The following is a 23,499-nucleotide window of genomic DNA, read 5'->3' on the forward strand; positions in this document are numbered from 1 at the left end:
ACGACAACTCTATGTTGTGTATCCTTCAACCAGTTTTCAATCCAGGTGCAAATATTTTTAGAGTCCAATTTGCTTTATTTTGTACATTAACCTCTTGTGTGGAACCGTATCAAAGCCTATGCAAAATCTAAGTAGATCACAATAATTTTGTATTTTCTATAAATACATTTTAGTGAATTTTTCAATCCCCAATATAATAGTGGTTGGATGGTAATGTTAATATAATATCCGTCTTACCAGGTACAAGGAGATGGTGTCTGAGAAGAGCAGACAGGAAGCCCTTGAACGAGAAGAGGACCATAAATGGAGACATGACAACTCGATGGAGTGCAGAAGGCAAAAGAAGAGGAGAAAGGAGGGAGAAGGCAGAACGAGGTGGGGCAGGGGGAAGCAGAGGTGATGCCCGAGAAGGAGAATCCAGGGGAGAGCCTAGAGAGCAAGGAGAAGCTGACAGAGTAAGGACCTGCAGATATGTGGCATATCGGTGTGTGTGTACTTGTAATCTGTATGATTCACTTATCAGAGAGAGTGACTGAGCATGGACTTCCCTTCCATCCATTGCCCATTTATTGTAAGATAAGATCTTGTTTGCCTTTGCAGTTACTGCATGACTTTGGGCACTATTGCTGTGTACAAGCACTCCTAAATCCTTCTCCATCAAGGATTCCCCCAATTTATCCCCATTTAATTTGCAAGTCTCCTGTTTATTCTTGTTTCTCAAATGCATAACCTTACATTTATCTGTATTAAACCTCATCTGCCATTTACCTGCCCAAGTTTCCAGTCTCCCCAAGTCCTTCTGGAGAGAAATTACATCCTGCTCTGATTCTACTACCTTACACAATTTAGTATCATCAGCAAAGATTAAGACTTTGCTCTCGATGCCAACCTCAAGGTCATTAACAAACAAGTTAAAAAGCAGGGGTCCTAGTACCGATCCCTGAGGTACTCCACTCACGACTTTAGCCCAACCTGAAAAAGTTCCATTTACGACAACTCTATGTTGTGTATCCTTCAACCAGTTTTCAATCCAGGTGCAAATATTTTTAGAGTCCAATTTGCTTTATTTTGTACATTAACCTCTTGTGTGGAACCGTATCAAAGCCTATGCAAAATCTAAGTAGATCACAATAATTTTGTATTTTCTATAAATACTTTTTAGTGTAATTTTCAATCCCCTATATAATAGTGGTTGGATGGTAATGTTAATATAATATCCGTCTTACTAGGTACAAGGAGATGGTGTCTGAGAAGAGCAGACAGGAAGCCCTTGAACGAGAAGAGGAGCATAAATGGAGACATGACAACTCCGATGGAGTGCAGAAGGCAGAAGAAGAGGAGAAAGGAGGGAGAAGGCAGAATGAGGTGGGGCAGGGGGAAGCAGAGGTGATGCCCGAGAAGGAGAATCCAGGGGAGAGCCTAGAGAGCAAGGAGAAGCTGACAGAGTAAGGACCTGCAGATATGTGGCATATCGATCTGTGTGTACTTGTATCTGTATGATTCACTTATCAGAGAGAGTGACTGAGCATGGACTTCCCTTCCATCCATTGCCCATTTATTGTAAGATAAGATCTTGTTTGCCTTTGCAGTTACTGCATGACTTTGGGCACTATTGCTGTGTACAAGCACTCCTAAATCCTTCTCCATCAAGGATTCCCCCAATTTATCCCCATTTAATTTGCAAGTCTCCTGTTTATTCTTGTTTCTCAAATGCATAACCTTACATTTATCTGTATTAAACCTCATCTGCCATTTACCTGCCCAAGTTTCCAGTCTCCCCAAGTCCTTCTGGAGAGAAATTACATCCTGCTCTGATTCTACTACCTTACACAATTTAGTATCATCAGCAAAGATTGAGACTTTGCTCTCGATGCCAACCTCAAGGTCATTAACAAACAAGTTAAAAAGCAGGGGTCCCAGTACCGATCCCTGAGGTACTCCACTCACGACTTTAGCCCAACCTGAAAAAGTTCCATTTATGACAACTCTATGTTGTGTATCCTTCAACCAGTTTTCAATCCAGGTGCAAATATTTTTAGAGTCCAATTTGCTTTATTTTGTACATTAACCTCTTGTGTGGAACCGTATCAAAGCCTATGCAAAATCTAAGTAGATCACAATAATTTTGTATTTTCTATAAATACTTTTTAGTGTAATTTTCAATCCCCAATATAATAGTGGTTGGATGGTAATGTTAATATAAAATCCGTCTTAACAGGTACAAGGAGATGGTGTCTGAGAAGAGCAGACAGGAAGCCCTTGAACGAGAAGAGGAGCATAAATGGAGACATGACAACTCCGATAGAGTGCAGAAGGCAGAAGAAGAGGAGAAAGGAGGGAGAAGGCAGAACGAGGTGGGGCAGGGGGAAGCAGAGGTGATGCCCGAGAAGGAGAATCCAGGGGAGAGCCTAGAGAGCAAGGAGAAGCTGACAGAGTAAGGACCTGCAGATATGTGGCATATCGGTCTGTGTGTACTTGTATCTGTATGATTCACTTATCAGAGAGAGTGACTGAGCATGGACTTCCCTTCCATCCATTGCCCATTTATTGTAAGATAAGATCTTGTTTGCCTTTGCAGTTACTGCATGACTTTGGGCACTATTGCTGTGTACAAGCACTCCTAAATCCTTCTCCATCAAGGATTCCCCCAATTTATCCCCATTTAATTTGCAAGTCTCCTGTTTATTCTTGTTTCTCAAATGCATAACCTTACATTTATCTGTATTAAACCTCATCTGCCATTTACCTGCCCAAGTTTCCAGTCTCCCCAAGTCCTTCTGGAGAGAAATTACATCCTGCTCTGATTCTACTACCTTACACAATTTAGTATCATCAGCAAAGATTGAGACTTTGCTCTCGATGCCAACCTCAAGGTCATTAACAAACAAGTTTAAAAGCAGGGGTCCCAGTACCGATCCCTGAGGTACTCCACTCACGACTTTAGCCCAACCTGAAAAAGTTCCATTTATGACAACTCTATGTTGTGTATCCTTCAACCAGTTTTCAATCCAGGTGCAAATATTTTTAGAGTCCAATTTGCTTTATTTTGTACATTAACCTCTTGTGTGGAACCGTATCAAAGCCTATGCAAAATCGAAGTAGATCACAATAATTTTGTATTTTCTATAAATACTTTTTAGTGTAATTTTCAATCCCCAATATAATAGTGATTGGATGGTAATGTTAATATAATATCCGTCTTACCAGGTACAAGGAGATGGTGTCTGAGAAGAGCAGACAGGAAGCCCTTGAACGAGAAGAGGAGCATAAATGGAGACATGACAACTCCGATGGAGTGCAGAAGGCAAAAGAAGAGGAGAAAGGAGGGAGAAGGCAGAACGAGGTGGGGCAGGGGGAAGCAGAGGTGATGCCCGAGAAGGAGAATCCAGGGGAGAGCCTAGAGAGCAAGGAGAAGCTGACAGAGTAAGGACCTGCAGATATGTGGCATATCGGTCTGTGTGTACTTGTATCTGTATGATTCACTTATCAGAGAGAGTGACTGAGCATGGACTTCCCTTCCATCCATTGCCCATTTATAGTAAGATAAGATCTTGTTTGCCTTTGCAGTTACTGCATGATTTTGGGCACTATTGCTGTGTACAAGCACTCCTAAATCCTTCTCCATCAAGGATTCCCCCAATTTATCCCCATTTAATTTGCAAGTCTCCTGTTTATTCTTGTTTCTCAAATGCATAACCTTACATTTATCTGTATTAAACCTCATCTGCCATTTACCTGCCCAAGTTTCCAGTCTCCCAAGTCCTTCTGGAGAGAAATTACATCCTGCTCTGATTCTACTACCTTACACAATTTAGTATCATCAGCAAAGGTTAAGACTTTGCTCTCGATGCCAACCTCAAGGTCATTAACAAACAAGTTAAAAAGCAGGGGTCCTAGTACCGATCCCTGAGGTACTCCACTCACGACTTTAGCCCAACCTGAAAAAGTTCCATTTACGACAACTCTATGTTGTGTATCCTTCAACCAGTTTTCAATCCAGGTGCAAATATTTTTAGAGTCCAATTTGCTTTATTTTGTACATTAACCTCTTGTGTGGAACCGTATCAAAGCCTATGCAAAATCTAAGTAGATCACAATAATTTAGTATTTTCTATAAATACTTTTTAGTGTAATTTTCAATCCCCAATATAATAGTGGTTGGATGGTAATGTTAATATAATATCCGTCTTACCAGGTACAAGGAGATGGTGTCTGAGAAGAGCAGACAGGAAGCCCTTGAACGAGAAGAGGAGCATAAATGGAGACATGACAACTCCGATGGAGTGCAGAAGGCAGAAGAAGAGGAGAAAGGAGGGAGAAGGCAGAACGAGGTGGGGCAGGGGGAAGCAAAGGTGATGCCCGAGAAGGAGAATCCAGGGGAGAGCCTAGAGAGCAAGGAGAAGCTGACAGAGTAAGGACCTGCAGATATGTGGCATATCGGTCTGTGTGTACTTGTATCTGTATGATTCACTTATCAGAGAGAGTGACTGAGCATGGACTTCCCTTCCATTCATTGCCCATTTATTGTAAGATAAGATCTTGTTTGCCTTTGCTGTTACTGCATGACTTTGGGCACTATTGCTGTGTACAAGCACTCCTAAATCCTTCTCCATCAAGGATTCCCCCAATTTATCCCCATTTAATTTGCAAGTCTCCTGTTTATTCTTGTTTCTCAAATGCATAACCTTACATTTATCTGTATTAAACCTCATCTGCCATTTACCTGCCCAAGTTTCCAGTCTCCCCAAGTCCTTCTGGAGAGAAATTACATCCTGCTCTGATTCTACTACCTTACACAATTTAGTATCATCAGCAAAGATTAAGACTTTGCTCTCGATGCCAACCTCAAGGTCATTAACAAACAAGTTAAAAAGCAGGGGTTCTAGTACCGATCCCTGAGGTACTCCACTCACGACTTTAGCCCAACCTGAAAAAGTTCCATTTACGACAACTCTATGTTGTGTATCCTTCAACCAGTTTTCAATGCAGGTGCAAATATTTTTAGAGTCCAATTTGCTTTATTTTGTACATTAACCTCTTGTGTGGAACCGTATCAAAGCCTATGCAAAATCTAAGTAGATCACAATAATTTTGTATTTTCTATAAATACTTTTTAGTGTAATTTTCAATCCCCAATATAATAGTGATTGGATGGTAATGTTAATATAATATCCGTCTTACCAGGTACAAGGAGGTGGTGTCTGAGAAGAGCAGACAGGAAGCCCTTGAACGAGAAGAGGAGCATAAATGGAGACATGACAACTCCGACGGAGTGCAGAAGGCAAAAGAAGAGGAGAAAGGAGGGAGAAGGCAGAACGAGGTGGGGCAGGGGGAAGCAGAGGTGATGCCCGCGAAGGAGAATCCAGGGGAGAGCCTAGAGAGCAAGGAGAAGCTGACAGAGTAAGGACCTGCAGATATGTGGCATATCGGTCTGTGTGTACTTGTATCTGTATGATTCACTTATCAGAGAGAGTGACTGAGCATGGACTTCCCTTCCATCCATTGCCCATTTATTGTAAGATAAGATCTTGTTTGCCTTTGCTGTTACTGCATGACTTTGGGCACTATTGCTGTGTACAAGCACTCCTAAATCCTTCTCCATCAAGGATTCCCCCAATTTATCCCCATTTAATTTGCAAGTCTCCTGTTTATTCTTGTTTCTCAAATGCATAACCTTACATTTATCTGTATTAAACCTCATCTGCCATTTACCTGCCCAAGTTTCCAGTCTCCCCAAGTCCTTCTGGAGAGAAATTACATCCTGCTCTGATTCTACTACTGCACCGACACACTTTATTCGAGCAAATACCCAGTATGTACCTGGCAGATACCTGGAATGCGCCGCTCCTCACCTCTGACAAGCCCCGTTGCGTTTGCCTTCCCAGCCTGGGTTCATGCCTGGCTGACGGGCGGCTGATTTGTTAAATGATAATGATTAGGATTTAATAGGCTGCAATGCTTCGCGTGTCTACCAGATGGCATAAATTCATGAATTGTAATGCAGTATATATATATATACTGTGCAGTATTGCAGCCAGTGGGAATAAAATGCTTCAATCCCTGCATGGAAAATACCTCAATACACTCGGGCAGAAAACAGTCACAAACCTCAATACACCCGGGTATACCCGAATTCGTGGGACTAGCCGAGCTCGAATAAAGTGTGTCGCCAGTGTACCTTACACAATTTAGTATCATCAGCAAAGATTGAGACTTTGCTCTCGATGCCAACCTCAAGGTCATTAACAAACAAGTTAAAAAGCAGGGGTCCCAGTACCGATCCCTGAGGTACTCCACTCAGGACTTTAGCCCAACCTGAAAAAGTTCCATTTATGACAACTCTATGTTGTGTATCCTTCAACCAGTTTTCAATCCAGGTGCAAATATTTTTAGAGTCCAATTTGCTTTATTTTGTACATTAACCTCTTGTGTGGAACCGTATCAAAGCCTATGCAAAATCTAAGTAGATCACAATAATTTAGTATTTTCTATAAATACTTTTTAGTGTAATTTTCAATCCCCAATATATTAGTGGTTGGATGGTAATGTTAATATAATATCCGTCTTACCAGGTACAAGGAGATTGTGTCTGAGAAGAGCAGACAGGAAGCCCTTGAACGAGAAGAGGAGCATAAATGGAGACATGACAACTCCGATGGAGTGCAGAAGGCAGAAGAAGAGGAGAAAGGAGGGAGAAGGCAGAACGAGGTGGGGCAGGGGGAAGCAGTGGTGATGCCCGAGGAGGTGAATCCAGGGGAGAGCCTAGAGAGCAAGGAGAAGCTGACAGAGTAAGGACCTGCAGATATGTGGCATATCGGTCTGTGTGTACTTGTATCTGTATGATTCACTTATCAGAGAGAGTGACTGAGCATGGACTTCCCTTCCATCCATTGCCCATTTATTGTAAGATAAGATCTTGTTTGCCTTTGCAGTTACTGCATGACTTTGGGCACTATTGCTGTGTACAAGCATTCCTAAATCCTTCTCCATCAAGGATTCCCCCAATTTATCCCCATTTAATTTGCAAGTCTCCTGTTTATTCTTGTTTCAAAAATGCATAACCTTACATTTATCTGTATTAAACCTCATCTGCCATTTACCTGCCCAAGTTTCCAGTCTCCCCAAGTCCTTCTGGAGAGAAATTACATCCTGCTCTGATTCTACTACCTTACACAATTTAGTATCATCAGCAAAGATTGAGACTTTGCTCTCGATGCCAACCTCAAGGTCATTAACAAACAAGTTAAAAAGCAGGGGTCCCAGTACCGATCCCTGAGGTACTCCACTCACGACTTTAGCCCAACCTGAAAAAGTTCCATTTATGACAACTCTATGTTGTGTATCCTTCAACCAGTTTTCAATCCAGGTGCAAATATTTTTAGAGTCCAATTTGCTTTATTTTGTACATTAACCTCTTGTGTGGAACCGTATCAAAGCCTATGCAAAATCTAAGTAGATCACAATAATTTTGTATTTTCTATAAATACTTTTTAGTGTAATTTTCAATCCCCAATATAATAGTGGTTGGATGGTAATGTTAATATAATATTCGTCTTACCAGGTACAAGGAGATGGTGTCTGAGAAGAGCAGACAGGAAGCCCTTGAACGAGAAGAGGAGCATAAATGGAGACATGACAACTCCGATGGAGTGCAGAAAGCAGAAGAAGAGGAGAAAGGAGGGAGAAGGCAGAACGAGGTGGGGCAGGGGGAAGCAGAGGTGATGCCCGCGAAGGAGAATCCAGGGGAGAGCCTAGAGAGCAAGGAGAAGCTGACAGAGTAAGGACCTGCAGATATGTGGCATATCGGTCTGTGTGTACTTGTATCTGTATGATTCACTTATCAGAGAGAATGACTAAGCATGGACTTCCCTCCCATCCATTGCCCATTTTTTGTAAGATAAGATCTTGTTTGCCTTTGCTGTTACTGCATGACTTTGGGCACTATTGCTGTGTACAAGCACTCCTAAATCCTTCTCCATCAAGGATTCCCCCAATTTATCCCCATTTAATTTGCAAGTCTCCTGTTTATTCTTGTTTCTCAAATGCATAACCTTACATTTATCTGTATTAAACCTCATCTGCCATTTACCTGCCCAAGTTTCCAGTCTCCCCAAGTCCTTCTGGAGAGAAATTACATCCTGCTCTGATTCTACTACCTTACACAATTTAGTATCATCAGCAAAGATTGAGACTTTGCTCTCGATGCCAACCTCAAGGTCATTAACAAACAAGTTAAAAAGCAGGGGTCCCAGTACCGATCCCTGAGGTACTCCACTCACGACTTTAGCCCAACCTGAAAAAGTTCCATTTATGACAACTCTATGTTGTGTATCCTTCAACCAGTTTTCAATCCAGGTGCAAATATTTTTAGAGTCCAATTTGCTTTATTTTGTACATTAACCTCTTGTGTGGAACCGTATCAAAGCCTATGCAAAATCTAAGTAGATCACAATAATTTAGTATTTTCTATAAATACTTTTTAGTGTAATTTTCAATCCCCAATATATTAGTGGTTGGATGGTAATGTTAATATAATATCCGTCTTACCAGGTACAAGGAGATGGTGTCTGAGAAGAGCAGACAGGAAGCCCTTGAACGAGAAGAGGAGCATAAATGGAGACATGACAACTCCGATGGAGTGCAGAAGGCAGAAGAAGAGGAGAAAGGAGGGAGAAGGCAGAACGAGGTGGGGCAGGGGGAAGCAGCGGTGATGCCCGAGGAGGAGAATCCAGGGGAGAGCCTAGAGAGCAAGGAGAAGCTGACAGAGTAAGGACCTGCAGATATGTGGCATATCGGTCTGTGTGTACTTGTATCAGTATGATTCACTTATCAGAGAGAGTGACTGAGCATGGACTTCCCTTCCATCCATTGCCCATTTATTGTAAGATAAGATCTTGTTTGCCTTTGCAGTTACTGCATGACTTTGGGCACTATTGCTGTGTACAAGCATTCCTAAATCCTTCTCCATCAAGGATTCCCCCAATTTATCCCCATTTAATTTGCAAGTCTCCTGTTTATTCTTGTTTCAAAAATGCATAACCTTACATTTATCTGTATTAAACCTCATCTGCCATTTACCTGCCCAAGTATCCAGTCTCCCCAAGTCCTTCTGGAGAGAAATTACATCCTGCTCTGATTCTACTACCTTACACAATTTAGTATCATCAGCAAAGATTGAGACTTTGCTCTCGATGCCAACCTCAAGGTCATTAACAAACAAGTTAAAAAGCAGGGGTCCCAGTACCGATCCCTGAGGTACTCCACTCACGACTTTAGCCCAACCTGAAAAAGTTGCATTTACAACAACTCTATGTTGTGTATCCTTCAACCAGTTTTCAATCCAGGTGCAAATATTTTTAGAGTCCAATTTGCTTTATTTTGTACATTAACCTCTTGTGTGGAACCGTATCAAAGCCTATGCAAAATCTAAGTAGATCACAATAATTTAGTATTTTCTATAAATACTTTTTAGTGTAATTTTCAATCCCCAATATAATAGTGGTTGGATGGTAATGTTAATATAATATCCATCTTACCAGGTACAAGGAGATGGTGTCTGAGAAGAGCAGACAGGAAGCCCTTGAACGAGAAGAGGAGCATAAATGGAGACATGACAACTCCGATGGAGTGCAGAAAGCAGAAGAAGAGGAGAAAGGAGGGAGAAGGCAGAATGAGGTGGGGCAGGGGGAAGCAGAGGTGATGCCCGAGGAGGAGAATCCAGGGGAGAGCCTAGAGAGCAAGGAGAAGCTGACAGAGTAAGGACCTGCAGATATGTGGCATATCGGTCTGTGTGTACTTGTATCTGTATGATTCACTTATCAGAGAGAGTGACTGAGCATGGACTTCCCTTCCATCCATTGCCCATTTATTGTAAGATAAGATCTTGTTTGCCTTTGCTGTTACTGCATGACTTTGGGCACTATTGCTGTGTACAAGCACTCCTAAATCCTTCTCCATCAAGGATTCCCCCAATTTATCCCCATTTAATTTGCAAGTCTCCTGTTTATTCTTGTTTCTCAAATGCATAACCTTACATTTATCTGTATTAAACCTCATCTGCCATTTACCTGCCCAAGTTTCCAGTCTCCCCAAGTCCTTCTGGAGAGAAATTACATCCTGCTCTGATTCTACTACCTTACACAATTTAGTATCATCAGCAAAGATTGAGACTTTGCTCTCGATGCCAACCTCAAGGTCATTAACAAACAAGTTAAAAAGCAGGGGTCCCAGTACCGATCCCTGAGGTACTCCACTCACGACTTTAGCCCAACCTGAAAAAGTTCCATTTATGACAACTCTATGTTGTGTATCCTTCAACCAGTTTTCAATCCAGGTGCAAATATTTTTAGAGTCCAATTTGCTTTATTTTGTACATTAACCTCTTGTGTGGAACCGTATCAAAGCCTATGCAAAATCTAAGTAGATCACAATAATTTAGTATTTTCTATAAATACTTTTTAGTGTAATTTTCAATCCCCAATATAATAGTGGTTGGATGGTAATGTTAATATAATATCCGTCTTACCAGGTACAAGGAGATTGTGTCTGAGAAGAGCAGACAGGAAGCCCTTGAACGAGAAGAGGAGCATAAATGGAGACATGACAACTCCGATGGAGTGCAGAAGGCAGAAGAAGAGGAGAAAGGAGGGAGAAGGCAGAACGAGGTGGGGCAGGGGGAAGCAGCGGTGATGCCCGAGGAGGAGAATCCAGGGGAGAGCCTAGAGAGCAAGGAGAAGCTGACAGAGTAAGGACCTGCAGATATGTGGCATATCGGTCTGTGTGTACTTGTATCAGTATGATTCACTTATCAGAGAGAGTGACTGAGCATGGACTTCCCTTCCATCCATTGCCCATTTATTGTAAGATAAGATCTTGTTTGCCTTTGCAGTTACTGCATGACTTTGGGCACTATTGCTGTGTACAAGCATTCCTAAATCCTTCTCCATCAAGGATTCCCCCAATTTATCCCCATTTAATTTGCAAGTCTCCTGTTTATTCTTGTTTCAAAAATGCATAACCTTACATTTATCTGTATTAAACCTCATCTGCCATTTACCTGCCCAAGTTTCCAGTCTCCCCAAGTCCTTCTGGAGAGAAATTACATCCTGCTCTGATTCTACTACCTTACACAATTTAGTATCATCAGCAAAGATTGAGACTTTGCTCTCGATGCCAACCTCAAGGTCATTAAAAACAAGTTAAAAAGCAGGGGTCCCAGTACCGATCCCTGAGGTACTCCACTCACGACTTTAGCCCAACCTGAAAAAGTTCCATTTACGACAACTCTATGTTGTGTATCCTTCAACCAGTTTTCAATCCAGGTGCAAATATTTTTAGAGTCCAATTTGCTTTATTTTGTACATTAACCTCTTGTGTGGAACCGTATCAAAGCCTATGCAAAATCTAAGTAGATTACAATAATTTAGTATTTTCTATAAATACTTTTTAGTGTAATTTTCAATCCCCAATATAATAGTGGTTGGATGGTAATGTTAATAATATATCCGTCTTACCAGGTACAAGGAGATGGTGTCTGAGAAGAGCAGACAGGAAGCCCTTGAACGAGAAGAGGAGCATAAATGGAGACATGACAACTCCGATGGAGTGCAGAAGGCAGAAGAAGAGGAGAAAGGAGGGAGAAGGCAGAACGAGGTGGGGCAGGGGGAAGCAAAGGTGATGCCCGCGAAGGAGAATCCAGGGGAGAGCCTAGAGAGCAAGGAGAAGCTGACAGAGTAAGGACCTGCAGATATGTGGCATATCGGTCTGTGTGTACTTGTATCTGTATGATTCACTTATCAGAGAGAGTGACTGAGCATGGACTTCCCTTCCATCCATTGCCCATTTATTGTAAGATAAGATCTTGTTTGCCTTTGCTGTTACTGCATGACTTTGGGCACTATTGCTGTGTACAAGCACTCCTAAATCCTTCTCCATCAAGGATTCCCCCAATTTATCCCCATTTAATTTGCAAGTCTCCTGTTTATTCTTGTTTCTCAAATGCATAACCTTACATTTATCTGTATTAAACCTCATCTGCCATTTACCTGCCCAAGTTTCCAGTCTCCCCAAGTCCTTCTGGAGAGAAATTACATCCTGCTCTGATTCTACTACCTTACACAATTTAGTATCATCAGCAAAGATTAAGACTTTGCTCTCGATGCCAACCTCAAGGTCATTAACAAACAAGTTAAAAAGCAGTGGTCCTAGTACCGATCCCTGAGGTACTCCACTCACGACTTTACACTGGCGACACACTTTATTCGAGCTCGGCTAGTCCCACGAATTCGGGTATACCCGGGTGTATTGAGGTTTGTGACTGTTTTCTGCCCGAGTGCATTGGGTTATTTTCCAGGCAGGGATTGAAGCATTTTATTCCCGCTGGCTGCAATACTGCACAGTATATATATATATACTGCATTACAATTCAGGAATTTATGCCATCTGGTAGACACGCAAAGCATTGCAGCCTATTAAATCCTAATCATTATCATTTAACAGATCAGCCGCCCGTCAGCCAGGCATGAACCCAGGCTGGGAAGGCAAACGCAACGGGGCTTGTCAGAGGTGAGGAGCGGCGCATTCCAGGTATCTGCCAGGTACATACTGGGTATTTGCTCGAATAAAGTGTGTCGGTGCAGTAGCCCAACCTGAAAAAGTTCCATTTACGACAACTCTATGTTGTGTATCCTTCAACCAGTTTTCAATCCAGGTGCAAATATTTTTAGAGTCCAATTTGCTTTATTTTGTACATTAACCTCTTGTGTGGAACCGTATCCAAGCCTATGCAAAATCTAAGTAGATCACAATAATTTAGTATTTTCTATAAATACTTTTTAGTGTAATTTTCAATCCCCAATATAATAGTGGTTGGATGGTAATGTTAATATAATATCCGTCTTACCAGGTACAAGGAAATGGTGTCTGAGAAGAGCAGACAGGAAGCCCTTGAACGAGAAGAGGAGCATAAATGGAGACATGACAACTCCGATGGAGTGCAGAAGGCAGAAGAAGAGGAGAAAGGAGGGAGAAGGCAGAACGAGGTGGGGCAGGGGGAAGCAGAGGTGATGCCCGAGAAGGAGAATCCAGGGGAGAGCCTAGAGAGCAAGGAGAAGCTGACAGAGTAAGGACCTGCAGATATGTGGCATATCGGTCTGTGTGTACTTGTATCTGTATGATTCACTTATCAGAGAGAGTGACTGAGCATGGACTTCCCTTCCATCCATTGCCCATTTATTGTAAGATAAGATCTTGTTTGCCTTTGCAGTTACTGCATGACTTTGGGCACTATTGCTGTGTACAAGCACTCCTAAATCCTTCTCCATCAAGGATTCCCCCAATTTATCCCCATTTAATTTGCAAGTCTCCTGTTTATTCTTGTTTCAAAAATGCATAACCTTACATGTATCTGTATTAAACCTCATCTGCCATTTACCTGCCCAAGTTTCCAATCTCACCAAGTCCTTCTGGAGAGAAATTACATCCTGTTCTGATTCTACTACCTTACACAATTTAGTATCATCAGCCAAGATTGAGACTTTGCTCTCGATGCCAACCTCAAGGTCATTAACAAACAAGTTAAAAAGCAAGGGTCCCAGTACCGATCCCTGAGGTACTCCACTCACGACTTTAGCCCAACCTGAAAAAGTTCAATTTACGACAACTCTATGTTGTGTATCCTTCAACCAGTTTTCAATCCAGGTGCAAATATTTGTAGAGTCCAATTTGCTTTTAACCTCTTGTGTGGAACCGTATCAAAGCCTATGCAAAATCTAAGTAGATCACAATAATTTAGTATTTTCTATAAATACTTTTTAGTGTAATTTTCAATCCCCAATATAATAGTGGTTGGATGGTAATGTTAATATAATATCCGTCTTACCAGGTACAAGGAGATGGTGTCTGAGAAGAGCAGACAGGAAGCCCTTGAACGAGAAGAGGAGCATAAATGGAGACATGACAACTCCGATGGAGTGCAGAAGGCAGAAGAAGAGGAGAAAGGAGGGAGAAGGCAGAACGAGGTGGGGCAGGGGGAAGCAGCGGTGATGCCCGAGGAGGAGAATCCAGGGGAGAGCCTAGAGAGCAAGGAGAAGCTGACAGAGTAAGGACCTGCAGATATGTGGCATATCGGTCTGTGTGTACTTGTATCTGTATGATTCACTTATCAGAGAGAGAGGCTTTGCATGGACTGGTCATGTCTGCGATATGTTTCCTGTATAGTAATATATATTTTTCCTTACTAAAGGAATGTATATTTATTTATAATACATACACCTTCAAAATGCAGAAGTATGTATATGAATTTGTACATGCATACAAATATATGTGTGTGTGTGTCTGTGTATGCATACAAATAGGGGGTATATATACACATCTGTGCAAGGGGGTTGAAATACATGGATGAGGGGGGGGGGGTTGGAAATACAAGCAGGGTGTGTGTATATATGTGTGTTGTTTCACCTTCCAGGCACAAACTCCAGAGGAACCCGTCCAAGATCAGCGAAGCCAGCACCATCCAGAGCCCCTGCGACTTGGCGGGAGGGAGGAAGGTACATAGGGAGGGGGAGGGAGGAAGTTATATCAGGGGGAAGGGAGGGAGGAAGGTACATCAGGGGGGAGGGAGGGAAGAGTGTGAGCTGTGTGACGTGTCAAACCCTCTTGCAGCGCTCACATGTTACACCCCCCATTCTCTCACCCCATCCTCAACCGCAACCCGCTTCTGTCTCACCCTCCCTTCTCACTCGCCCCCTTTCTCTCTCGCCCCAACCTTTTCTCTCCCCCCCACCCTCCCTTCTCTTTTGCCCCGGCCTTCTCTCTCGCCCCGACCTTCTCAATCCTCTTGGGTAACAGAGGGAACACCTCTTTGTTGCCGTGGTAACACTGATCCCTCCCTCAGAACCTGGGAAACCATCACTTCGGGGTGCACGTGGGGGACCTGATCAGTGAGACGTCCTCGGTGCCCGTTGTCATGGAGATGCTCTTAGAGTACCTGGAGATGTACGGCCTGCACACGGAGGGCATCTACCGGAAGTGTGGGGCAGCCAATCGCATGCGAGAGCTCAAACAGTCCCTGGAGAACGGTGCGCTGGGATTGTGAGGGAACCGGGGGAGGCACACATTTAGGCTGAGATTATACCATCTCCGACGGGGCGGCAGTGTGATCTGGTGATGTCATCCTGTCGATGCCGCCAAGCGGCATGTTGAACTGCAGGCAGGAGACAAGCAGAGGAGACAGGGAGGTGTGGCGGAGGCGTGGCTGTGAGCGGTTCGCCCTCATTGGCTGAACCGCTCACGTGACACGGCCGTCTCCTGCTCAAAACAAAATTTCCTGTCTGCTCTCCAGTCTGCCGCCCTGCAGTTCCAGGCAGCGAGCGCGGAGTGCGAGGTATGTTTACCTTAATTGGATTGCAGCAATTTGTTTTTGAGCCGCGCAACGCTGCCGGACAATTTTGGTATAATCACGGCCTAAGGGACAAATAAGATATTATCATTTAAATGTGCAATCCCTGGCAGTTCACAATGAAACTACATTTTTGTAAAGAATGTCATTTTCCTGTAACATACAGTAACTGGGCTCAAAGCAAAACATTGGCTGCTGTCATTATTTGGGAAATAAAGCATTTAAAGGAGGGAGGATGCTTCTCAGCAGTGTTTACTCAACCTCTGGCCTCCCTGTGAGAGCCAATAAAGATAAGGGAGGAGGGGGCTTTGCCTGTGCAAACTCCTGTTCAGCACATGGTGAAATCAGACAAAAGGGAAGCCAGAGGAAATCGCCCCCCCCCCTCCCAAATCTCAGCTCATCGTGTTTACAAAGGAACTTGAAATAATGAATAATAAATACTTATAGGTGTTATATATTTTTGTTTTTTTTAAAAGGCATAAGTCACCCAGGTGTGACCCCTTAAACATCTCACGGTCAGTAGTACATTTTGGTCCTAGGAGGGACTGACCCTTTAAACAGTGGAATAATATACAGGCAGTCCTCGGTTATCCGACACAATGCGTTACTCAAAATGGCGTTGGATAGCGAAACGTTGTAAAGCGAAACACGTTTTCCCACAGGAACACTGTTTAAATGAAAGGTTCCGTTCCTGAAGGCATTTTTAACACTAAAATACACCAAATATTTTACACAGGCAATAAGATATGCAGCACACACATACATTATATAGTGTATATACTGTATTATATATATATATATATATAATATAACATAATAAATAATATATTATGTAATATAATATAATATTATATATATGCTCTTACGACGCTTTGCAACGTTGTTTATGTGTATATATATATATTTATACATACACACATACACATAAACAACGTTGCAAAGCATCGTAAGAGCGCTGGATAAGCCGTTTTGGCGTTGTAAAAATGAACATAGGTATGCATTGCATAGCGCTGGATAAGCCATTCGTTGTAAAGCGAAGTGCTGTAAAACGAGGACTGCCTGTAATCGTCTTTAACACATTTAATTACTCTTAACTTTTTTCCTGGCAGACTACACAACGACACACTTCAGCTTACCAAAATGTTTTCATAAGGCCAGGTCCCCGCTGGCTACTGCAGCGACCGCTGTGGCGGATGCTGCAGGGACAAGAGCCGCCCCACAATGGGGCCGGGCCCGCTGCGAGTTTTTGAGGTACACATGAAAATTGAGATAGGAACTAGCGACAGAGCGCTAGGCCACGCCCACCGGCGGTTAAGCCAATGAGGGCGAACCTGCCAGGTGATGTCATGGCCGCGCCCCAGTAATGCCCCCCCCCCTGTCTTTCCCCTTGCAGCTCTCTGTAGACCGGAGAATTCGCAGGTGCGTGCAGCGCAGGCAGCGTGGCCGCAGCCTAATACTTATTTTTGTGAGGAGAAAAAAAACAATATTTCCATGTATCTAAAATGTTTTCTCTGTATTTGTGCTCCGCGGATAGTGCCTATAAAAGGGTGATGGGGATCGGTCATTACAAGTCCTCTTGTTTTCTCACATGTTTTCTGTCTCCCTTCTGGACAGACCCCAGCTCTGTGAAACTGGATAATTACCCCATCCACGTCATCACTGGCATCCTGAAGCAGTGGTTGCGTGAGCTCCCGGAGCCACTCATGACCTTCGCTCAGTACAACGAGTTTCTACGAGCCGTGGGTAAGTGCAGAGAGGAAGGTAACCCTCCCTCTGTAGAGTCGCGGGGCTTAGTGACAAATTGCAGAGAGGATCTCCACTGCAGAACACGAAATCCTGGATGGGCAGGAGAGATCTACAGTACCTTTGTGCTTTATCCTATGGTGGGAGGCGTAGACTCCATTGGCCAGAGATACTTTGTCACCCTGAGGTGAAAGGGAGCGATGCCGTATGCGCCTTATTTTTGGGTCACACTCAGTGGAACATCTACTCGGTCTGTTTCATTTTAATGTTGGAGGGACAGACTCCACCGGCTAAAAGTCCCTTTTGTTTGTGTCACTGTGGAAAGGGAGATATTGCATGGGCCATAGGCCTCTTATCTCTGTGTTAGACTTGGTGACCAGAAATCCTTTCAGTCTTTGTCACTCTGCTGGTGAAGCGACAGACTCAGTGGGCCATAAGTTATGTCTGTACGTCTGTCAGCTTCAAGTTGAGGGACAGACCACATGGGCCATAGGTCTCTCCTGTTTGTCACTGTCACCCAGTGGTTGGTGTGACACACTCCATGGGCCATAGGACTATTATGTCTGCCTCTTTTTACCAGGGGTACGGGCCCTGGGTCAGGCTCAGTGGGACATGGGTGCCATCTGTCTGTGCCACTGTCACCTGCAGTGGGAATGACAGGCGTCATGGTCCATAGTCCCCTTTGGTCTGTGATGCCCTGCAGTAGGAGAGTCAGACTCCAGGATCTGTGCCACACTAGACGAACAGACATTTACTTCTTTATCTCCACTAACCCTTGTAGCGCCTGAGAGGTCTGCCATGCACTGCAGAACAAGGTGTCCGGCCTCTCTAGCACTGAAGGTGTTTAGTAAACCTCTCCCACGTCTCCGTTACCCATCTATTGCTTTGCCTTCTCCCTTTAGAGCTCCCTGGGAAGCAGGAACAGCTGTGTGCCATCTACAAAGTTCTGGGACAGCTTCCCCAGGCCCATTACAACACTCTGGAGAGGCTGATCTTCCACCTTGTCAAGTAAGATGCAGGAGAGGTTGCAAACCCCTTTGTGTGATTGCAGGGGAGGATGCAGACCTGTAGTGCTCAATGTCAGTGTGCTGCTAGGAGTGTTCCAGGGCATACAGGAGCGGGCCCCAACTCTGTGTTCAAATGAGTCCCTCACTTGTCAGTGTATTGTTTTAATACACATAATATAATTTTAAATCTAAGATTTAATCAACCTAAATTCTGTGTGCATCTCCCCGGAGATAATCAGTCTGTAGACTTTCGTACACTTTTTAAATGGCTGTTTCCTCTCTTATAGACGTACGGATGAGGCCTGCATCAGAGAATTGGGGATTGTGTGTGTTATTTATTCCCAATACTGTATATATGTATTATTTATATGGCATTATATATATATATATATATATATATATATATATATATATATATATATATATATATATATATATAACAAAACAAAAATTGAAGTAGCGCCGCTAGATTACCAGTTATTTGTAGATAATATTGGAGGAAACAATAGCTAATATGATATGCTTGAAGGGGCAGCTAGATAGGCTAATACACTATGATAAAAACTTTAAATAATACAAATGGCAATACAGTCTCTTGACAAAACCCTAAAGGAAAAAATTGTAAAAAATCTAAAAAATGTATTTAATGAAAAAATATATAAAAAATGTCAAAAGATAAAAATAAAATATAAAAAACCTTCAATACATAAAGTCCTGTTCCAGTGGAAATGTCAAAGGTTTCTTGCAGCCCGTTCCAAAGGGATCACCAGTCCCTAGTGATATCTGGAAAAAAAACAAAAAAGAAACAGGCGCACACCTAGTGCATTACCACAGTAAAATTGTATTGAATGAACATGAAATCTAAAAAATGGCCACTCACAAAGATACAGCAAATAAAAGCATTTATGAGATAGGCTCTCATGTGCCTTGCAGCTCAATCACCAGCATCCGTCTGCAGTCAGTGGCATCGTCACGTAGATCACCTTCGTGAACCGGAACCGGAAGAGGGATCTTTCACCTTCAATGCTCCATACCATTGGTCCCTCCGGGAAACGGGCGTGGCTAGAATCCGGCCGCCATTTGCCCACAAACATTGATGCAGATTGATTGAGAACTTTTGGCTCCTGTGTGCTGCTCTCCCGGCTTGCTACCTTATCCATATTACATCTGAGGTGCCCGTTTCCCGGAGGGACCAATGGTATGGAGCATTGAAGGTGAAAGATCCCTCTTCCGGTTCCGGTTCACGAAGGTGATCTACGTGACGATGCCACTGACTGCAGACGGATGCTGGTGATTGAGCTGCAAGGCACATGAGAGCCTATCTCATAAATGCTTTTATTTGCTGTATCTTTGTGAGTGGCCATTTTTTAGATTTCATGTTCATTCAATACAATTTTACTGTGGTAATGCACTAGGTGTGCGCCTGTTTCTTTTTTGTTTTTTTTTCCATATATATTGTATATTACACACACACACACACACACACACACACACACACACACACACACACACACACACACACACACACACACACACACACACACACACACACACACACACACACACACACACACACACACACACACACACACACACACACACACACACACACACACACACTTTGCCTTTAACCCTTTAACCCCAAGAGGACTTGCTAAGCAATAGCAAACCCAATGTATTGTCCCCCCCACAGATGGAGAGAATGTATTGCTTTGCACAGGGATTCCTTCCTGTGTCTTCCTGCATATAGTGAGGTGTGGCTGTGTAACCACAGGGCATTTTCCTCGTATCTGTAAGCAGTGCTGGCCGCTCAGGAATCACATTAGTTAGGAAGAATGTACAGATCCATTATAGCAAGGGTGCTCAACTCCAGTCCCGAAGCCCCCTCCCCCCCCCCCCCAACAGGTCAGGTTTTCAGGATATCCCAGCTTGAGCACAGGTGGCTCAGTCGAAGCCTCTGATAGAGCCACCTGTGCTGAAGCAGGGACTGATTGAGCCACCTGTGCTGAAGCAGGGATATCCTGAAAACCGGACTTGTTGGGGGAGCTTGAGGATGGGAGCTGAGCCCCATTGCATTATAGGGAAGTGCAGAGATGAAGAGGTGCATGTTACAGTGCTCTAATAACTGGGCAGTGAGGGTCACACCTGGATGGCTCCGTCTGCTAAGCAGCCCTGGAAACACGGGCTCAGATAGCCCCATGCCTGCTGAGAGCCCAGCAGGGCAATGCATTGTGGGGCATTCTCTAACGCCACCCTATTTTGCAGAGTGGCTGTGATGGAAGATGCGAACCGCATGTCCTCAAATTCCTTGGCCATCATCTTCGCGCCCTGCCTCCTGCGCTGTCCAGCCAACTATGACCTACAGACCACCCTGAAGGAGGTTTCCAAAACCATCACGTAAGGTTTCGATTATGCCGGCGTTTTTTGGTAAAATCACAGCCTAATTCAGGCGCCCGCCTGTCCCTTTCCTTCCGCCCATTCAGGGCATGTTATTTATTTGCTTCGATATGAGCTGTTGAAATATTGAAGGACCGGGAAGTCAGAATGTCGCTCCCTCCCAGGCCCAGCGCAGTCTCAAAGTTACCGTCGTGATCTGCGCTGCTGCAGATTGAGACAATCAAGGGAGCAAAATACTGTTATGCGCTAAACTCGTGTAGGTTTTATTTGGGGGGGGGGGGTTTCTGCCTTAAAAGAGGTAAAATCTTCTCGAGCAATTCAGCCCGGATAGGGGCCTTGGTCGGAGGCTGCACCCCTTGTAAACGGATTAAGGGAAGGGGAGTCTAGTGGTTAATTCACTGCCTTTGAAGTGGGTGTGCAGTGCCGGCACCATGTGACCACCCAAAAACTGAGATAGTAAGCTCAGAAGACAAGCTCCTGTGTCTGACGCTGCGGTGTGTAGTACCGGATAAGACGACTTTCTCGTATGATCTGCACAGTGATTCTGTCCTATCCCCGTGGGCCCTGCTGTCGCACTTCAGAGCTGTAATCTCCCGTGTTCTCATGTTTCCATAAGAAATGGTTTTGTTTTCCAGCTAATTGACCAAGTCGCAAACTAATGGTTTCCTGCCGAAGAATTCATTGGGAATACATTTGTGGGGTTTTTAAAGGGAACTTGGGGGAAATAATGAAATAAAACGGGGTGGATATTTTGAAGACTACGGTTTGCCCATCTCAGACGGGGTTAGGGATGCCACCTCTATTCACCCCTTCCTTGCCAGAGGGGTCAGGGACTTGTTATAAAGCAAGGGGTTAAGTGGAAGGCGCTGTAACCCGATTGTCCTTGTGCTTCCCCTGTAGGTGTGTGGAGATGCTGATTAAGGAGCAGATGAGGCAGTACATACTCAAAATTAAGGAGATTGGCATGATGTAAGCAGCAGAGACACAAGCGCTGTGCAGCCTGTCCCTGCTCAAACACAACACGGTGAGTACCCCAAAAAAGCCCTGCAATGTAATGTTTCTGTGGAGGAGGCAGTCACGCAGCCCCTTCTGAGGGTGAGATTCCAGACACTCACACGGGGGAGGGGGGGGGGTTAGGGGTGGTGTCCCTCTAGATGTGGGGTCCCACACACACTCAGGGACCCCCTCCAAGATGGGATGGCGGAAACTCACATGGGGGCCCCCTCTGAGTTGGAATCCCAGAAACTCACACCCTTGCAGTTAGGGAGCTGCCCTTTAAAGTGGGAAGTTTCTCCTTGAGTCCCGGTCTAAAAGAACATATTGTAAGTTGGTGAAGTAGTGAGTCGTTGCTTCAGTGTTCAATGCTGGCTATAGAAGCATCTCCTGTATACGCCTGTATCCCCTTCCATGCACGGGAGGGGTTATACATAGATACATTTTTTTAATGAGTTAATTCTTGGGATATTTGTATGCAAAACCCGACTTCCACATCAGTATTCTGCTCCTTGAAGACAGTTTCTTTTTTTCTGACAGCCTTGGCCTGTACATTTAGGATTTATTTCTCCTTATGAAGGGATCCTGGTTGCTCCACACCGCCCTCTCCCTTGCACGCCTGGAATTGCTTCTCCCGCGGTTTGGAGCACAAGTTGGGTTTCCCTGTGATAAGAGTGGAATCCAATAATACTTGTCACATATTTATTTTAGTATAGCTATCAAAGTTTAATTTGACTAAATACCAATATTACATTCATTTTTTTTTTAGGTGGAATGCGCCCCGAAGGGATCTCCGTGTTCTAATATTCTCTGAATATATCCCAGGTAGCACACACCTCTCTAGTATTAATACTCGGTGAGTTATGTCTGTCTATCTCTCTGTCTATTTCTCAGTCTATGTGTCTGTCAGTCAGTCTGTCTCTGTCTGTGTGTCTGTCTGTGTCTCTCTGTGTGTCTGTCTCTAAGGCTCTCTTTGTGTGTGTCTCTCTGTGTGTGTGTGTGTGTTTGTGTCTCTCTCTCTCTGTCTCTTTCTTTCTGTCTCTCTGTGTCTCTCGCGCTGTGTGTGTGTGTGTCTCTCTCTCTGTCTCTCTCTGTGTGTGTCTCTTTCTCTCTCTGTGTCTCTCTCTCTGTGTTTCTCTTTCTCTTTCTCTGTGTCTCTTTGTGTCTCCCTCTCTCTCTGTGTCTCTCTGCGTGTGTGTGTCTCTCTCTCTGTGTGTGTGTGTCTCTCTCTCTGTCTCTCTCTGTGTGTGTCTCTTTCTCTCTCTGTGTCTCTCTCTGTGTTTCTCTTTCTCTCTCTCTGTGTCTCTTTGTGCCTCTTCTCTCTCTCTCTGTGTGTGTCTCTGTGTGTGTCTCCCTCTCTCTGTGTGTGTGTTAGAATCACGGCTAGGCTCCGCCCCCTGACGCGGTACACGGCGGTGCCCGCAGCGTGCGCAGACCCCTTTCTGCGCGTGTGCGCCAGCCAACCAGAACAACTTATTTAAGGAATGAATCCATAAATAAATCAATGAATTGGGCACGTATCAATGCACACCAAGGGAGGAGAATGAAGTATCAATATATCAGAAAATATTTTAATTCCCATTCAATGTTCATACCCCTTGGATGGACTGGATCTAAGGTGAAAATCCAATACATTTCTCTTCGATTGAGGAAATTAAGTCTGTCTCCTCCCCTGGTATGTGGAGACACATGTTCCAAACCAGAGAAATTAACATTAATTATACCGCCTTGCAAACAGCTTGAGAAATGTCTGGATACTGGATGAGACAGATCATGTCTTGTGATTAACCGAACATGTTCAGATATCCTAGTTTTCAAGGGTCTGATTGTACGACCCACGTAACGTTTGCCGCAACCACACCAAAGTGTGTAAACGACAAAACTTGTATGACAATTAATAAAAGTTTGAATTTTATAACAGTTTTTTGACTGTGCGCTTTTTACTTTTTTTAAAGGTCTGGC

General features: G+C 43.8%; 2 protein-coding genes across 2 annotated transcripts; both read left to right on the forward strand.

Moving 5' to 3' along the window:
* The first annotated feature begins 332 nt into the window (after positions 1-332).
* LOC142483284 (uncharacterized) lies at positions 333-11,736 on the forward strand. Its single transcript, XM_075583357.1, has 12 exons — positions 333-455; positions 1,230-1,445; positions 2,219-2,434; positions 3,208-3,423; positions 4,196-4,411; positions 5,185-5,325; positions 6,573-6,788; positions 7,562-7,777; positions 8,551-8,766; positions 9,540-9,755; positions 10,529-10,744; positions 11,517-11,736. Exons 1-12 carry the CDS (start codon positions 400-402, stop codon positions 11,734-11,736), a joined length of 2,361 nt encoding a protein of 786 aa, XP_075439472.1. The 5' UTR covers positions 333-399.
* Positions 11,737-12,910: 1,174 nt separating this feature from the next.
* On the forward strand, positions 12,911-22,377 carry LOC142483285 (unconventional myosin-IXb-like). The gene is made up of 8 exons (XM_075583358.1): positions 12,911-13,120; positions 14,465-14,546; positions 14,894-15,077; positions 17,012-17,140; positions 18,043-18,148; positions 20,413-20,544; positions 21,445-21,568; positions 22,307-22,377. The coding sequence occupies exons 1-7, from the start codon at positions 12,915-12,917 to the stop codon at positions 21,515-21,517; spliced, it is 912 nt and encodes a 303-aa protein (XP_075439473.1). The 5' UTR covers positions 12,911-12,914; the 3' UTR covers positions 21,518-21,568; positions 22,307-22,377.
* The last annotated feature ends 1,122 nt before the right edge of the window (positions 22,378-23,499 follow it).

Source organism: Ascaphus truei, unplaced genomic scaffold (genome assembly GCF_040206685.1).
Source record: "Ascaphus truei isolate aAscTru1 unplaced genomic scaffold, aAscTru1.hap1 HAP1_SCAFFOLD_3147, whole genome shotgun sequence".
In the NCBI taxonomy this organism is placed as follows: Eukaryota; Metazoa; Chordata; class Amphibia; order Anura; family Ascaphidae; genus Ascaphus; species Ascaphus truei.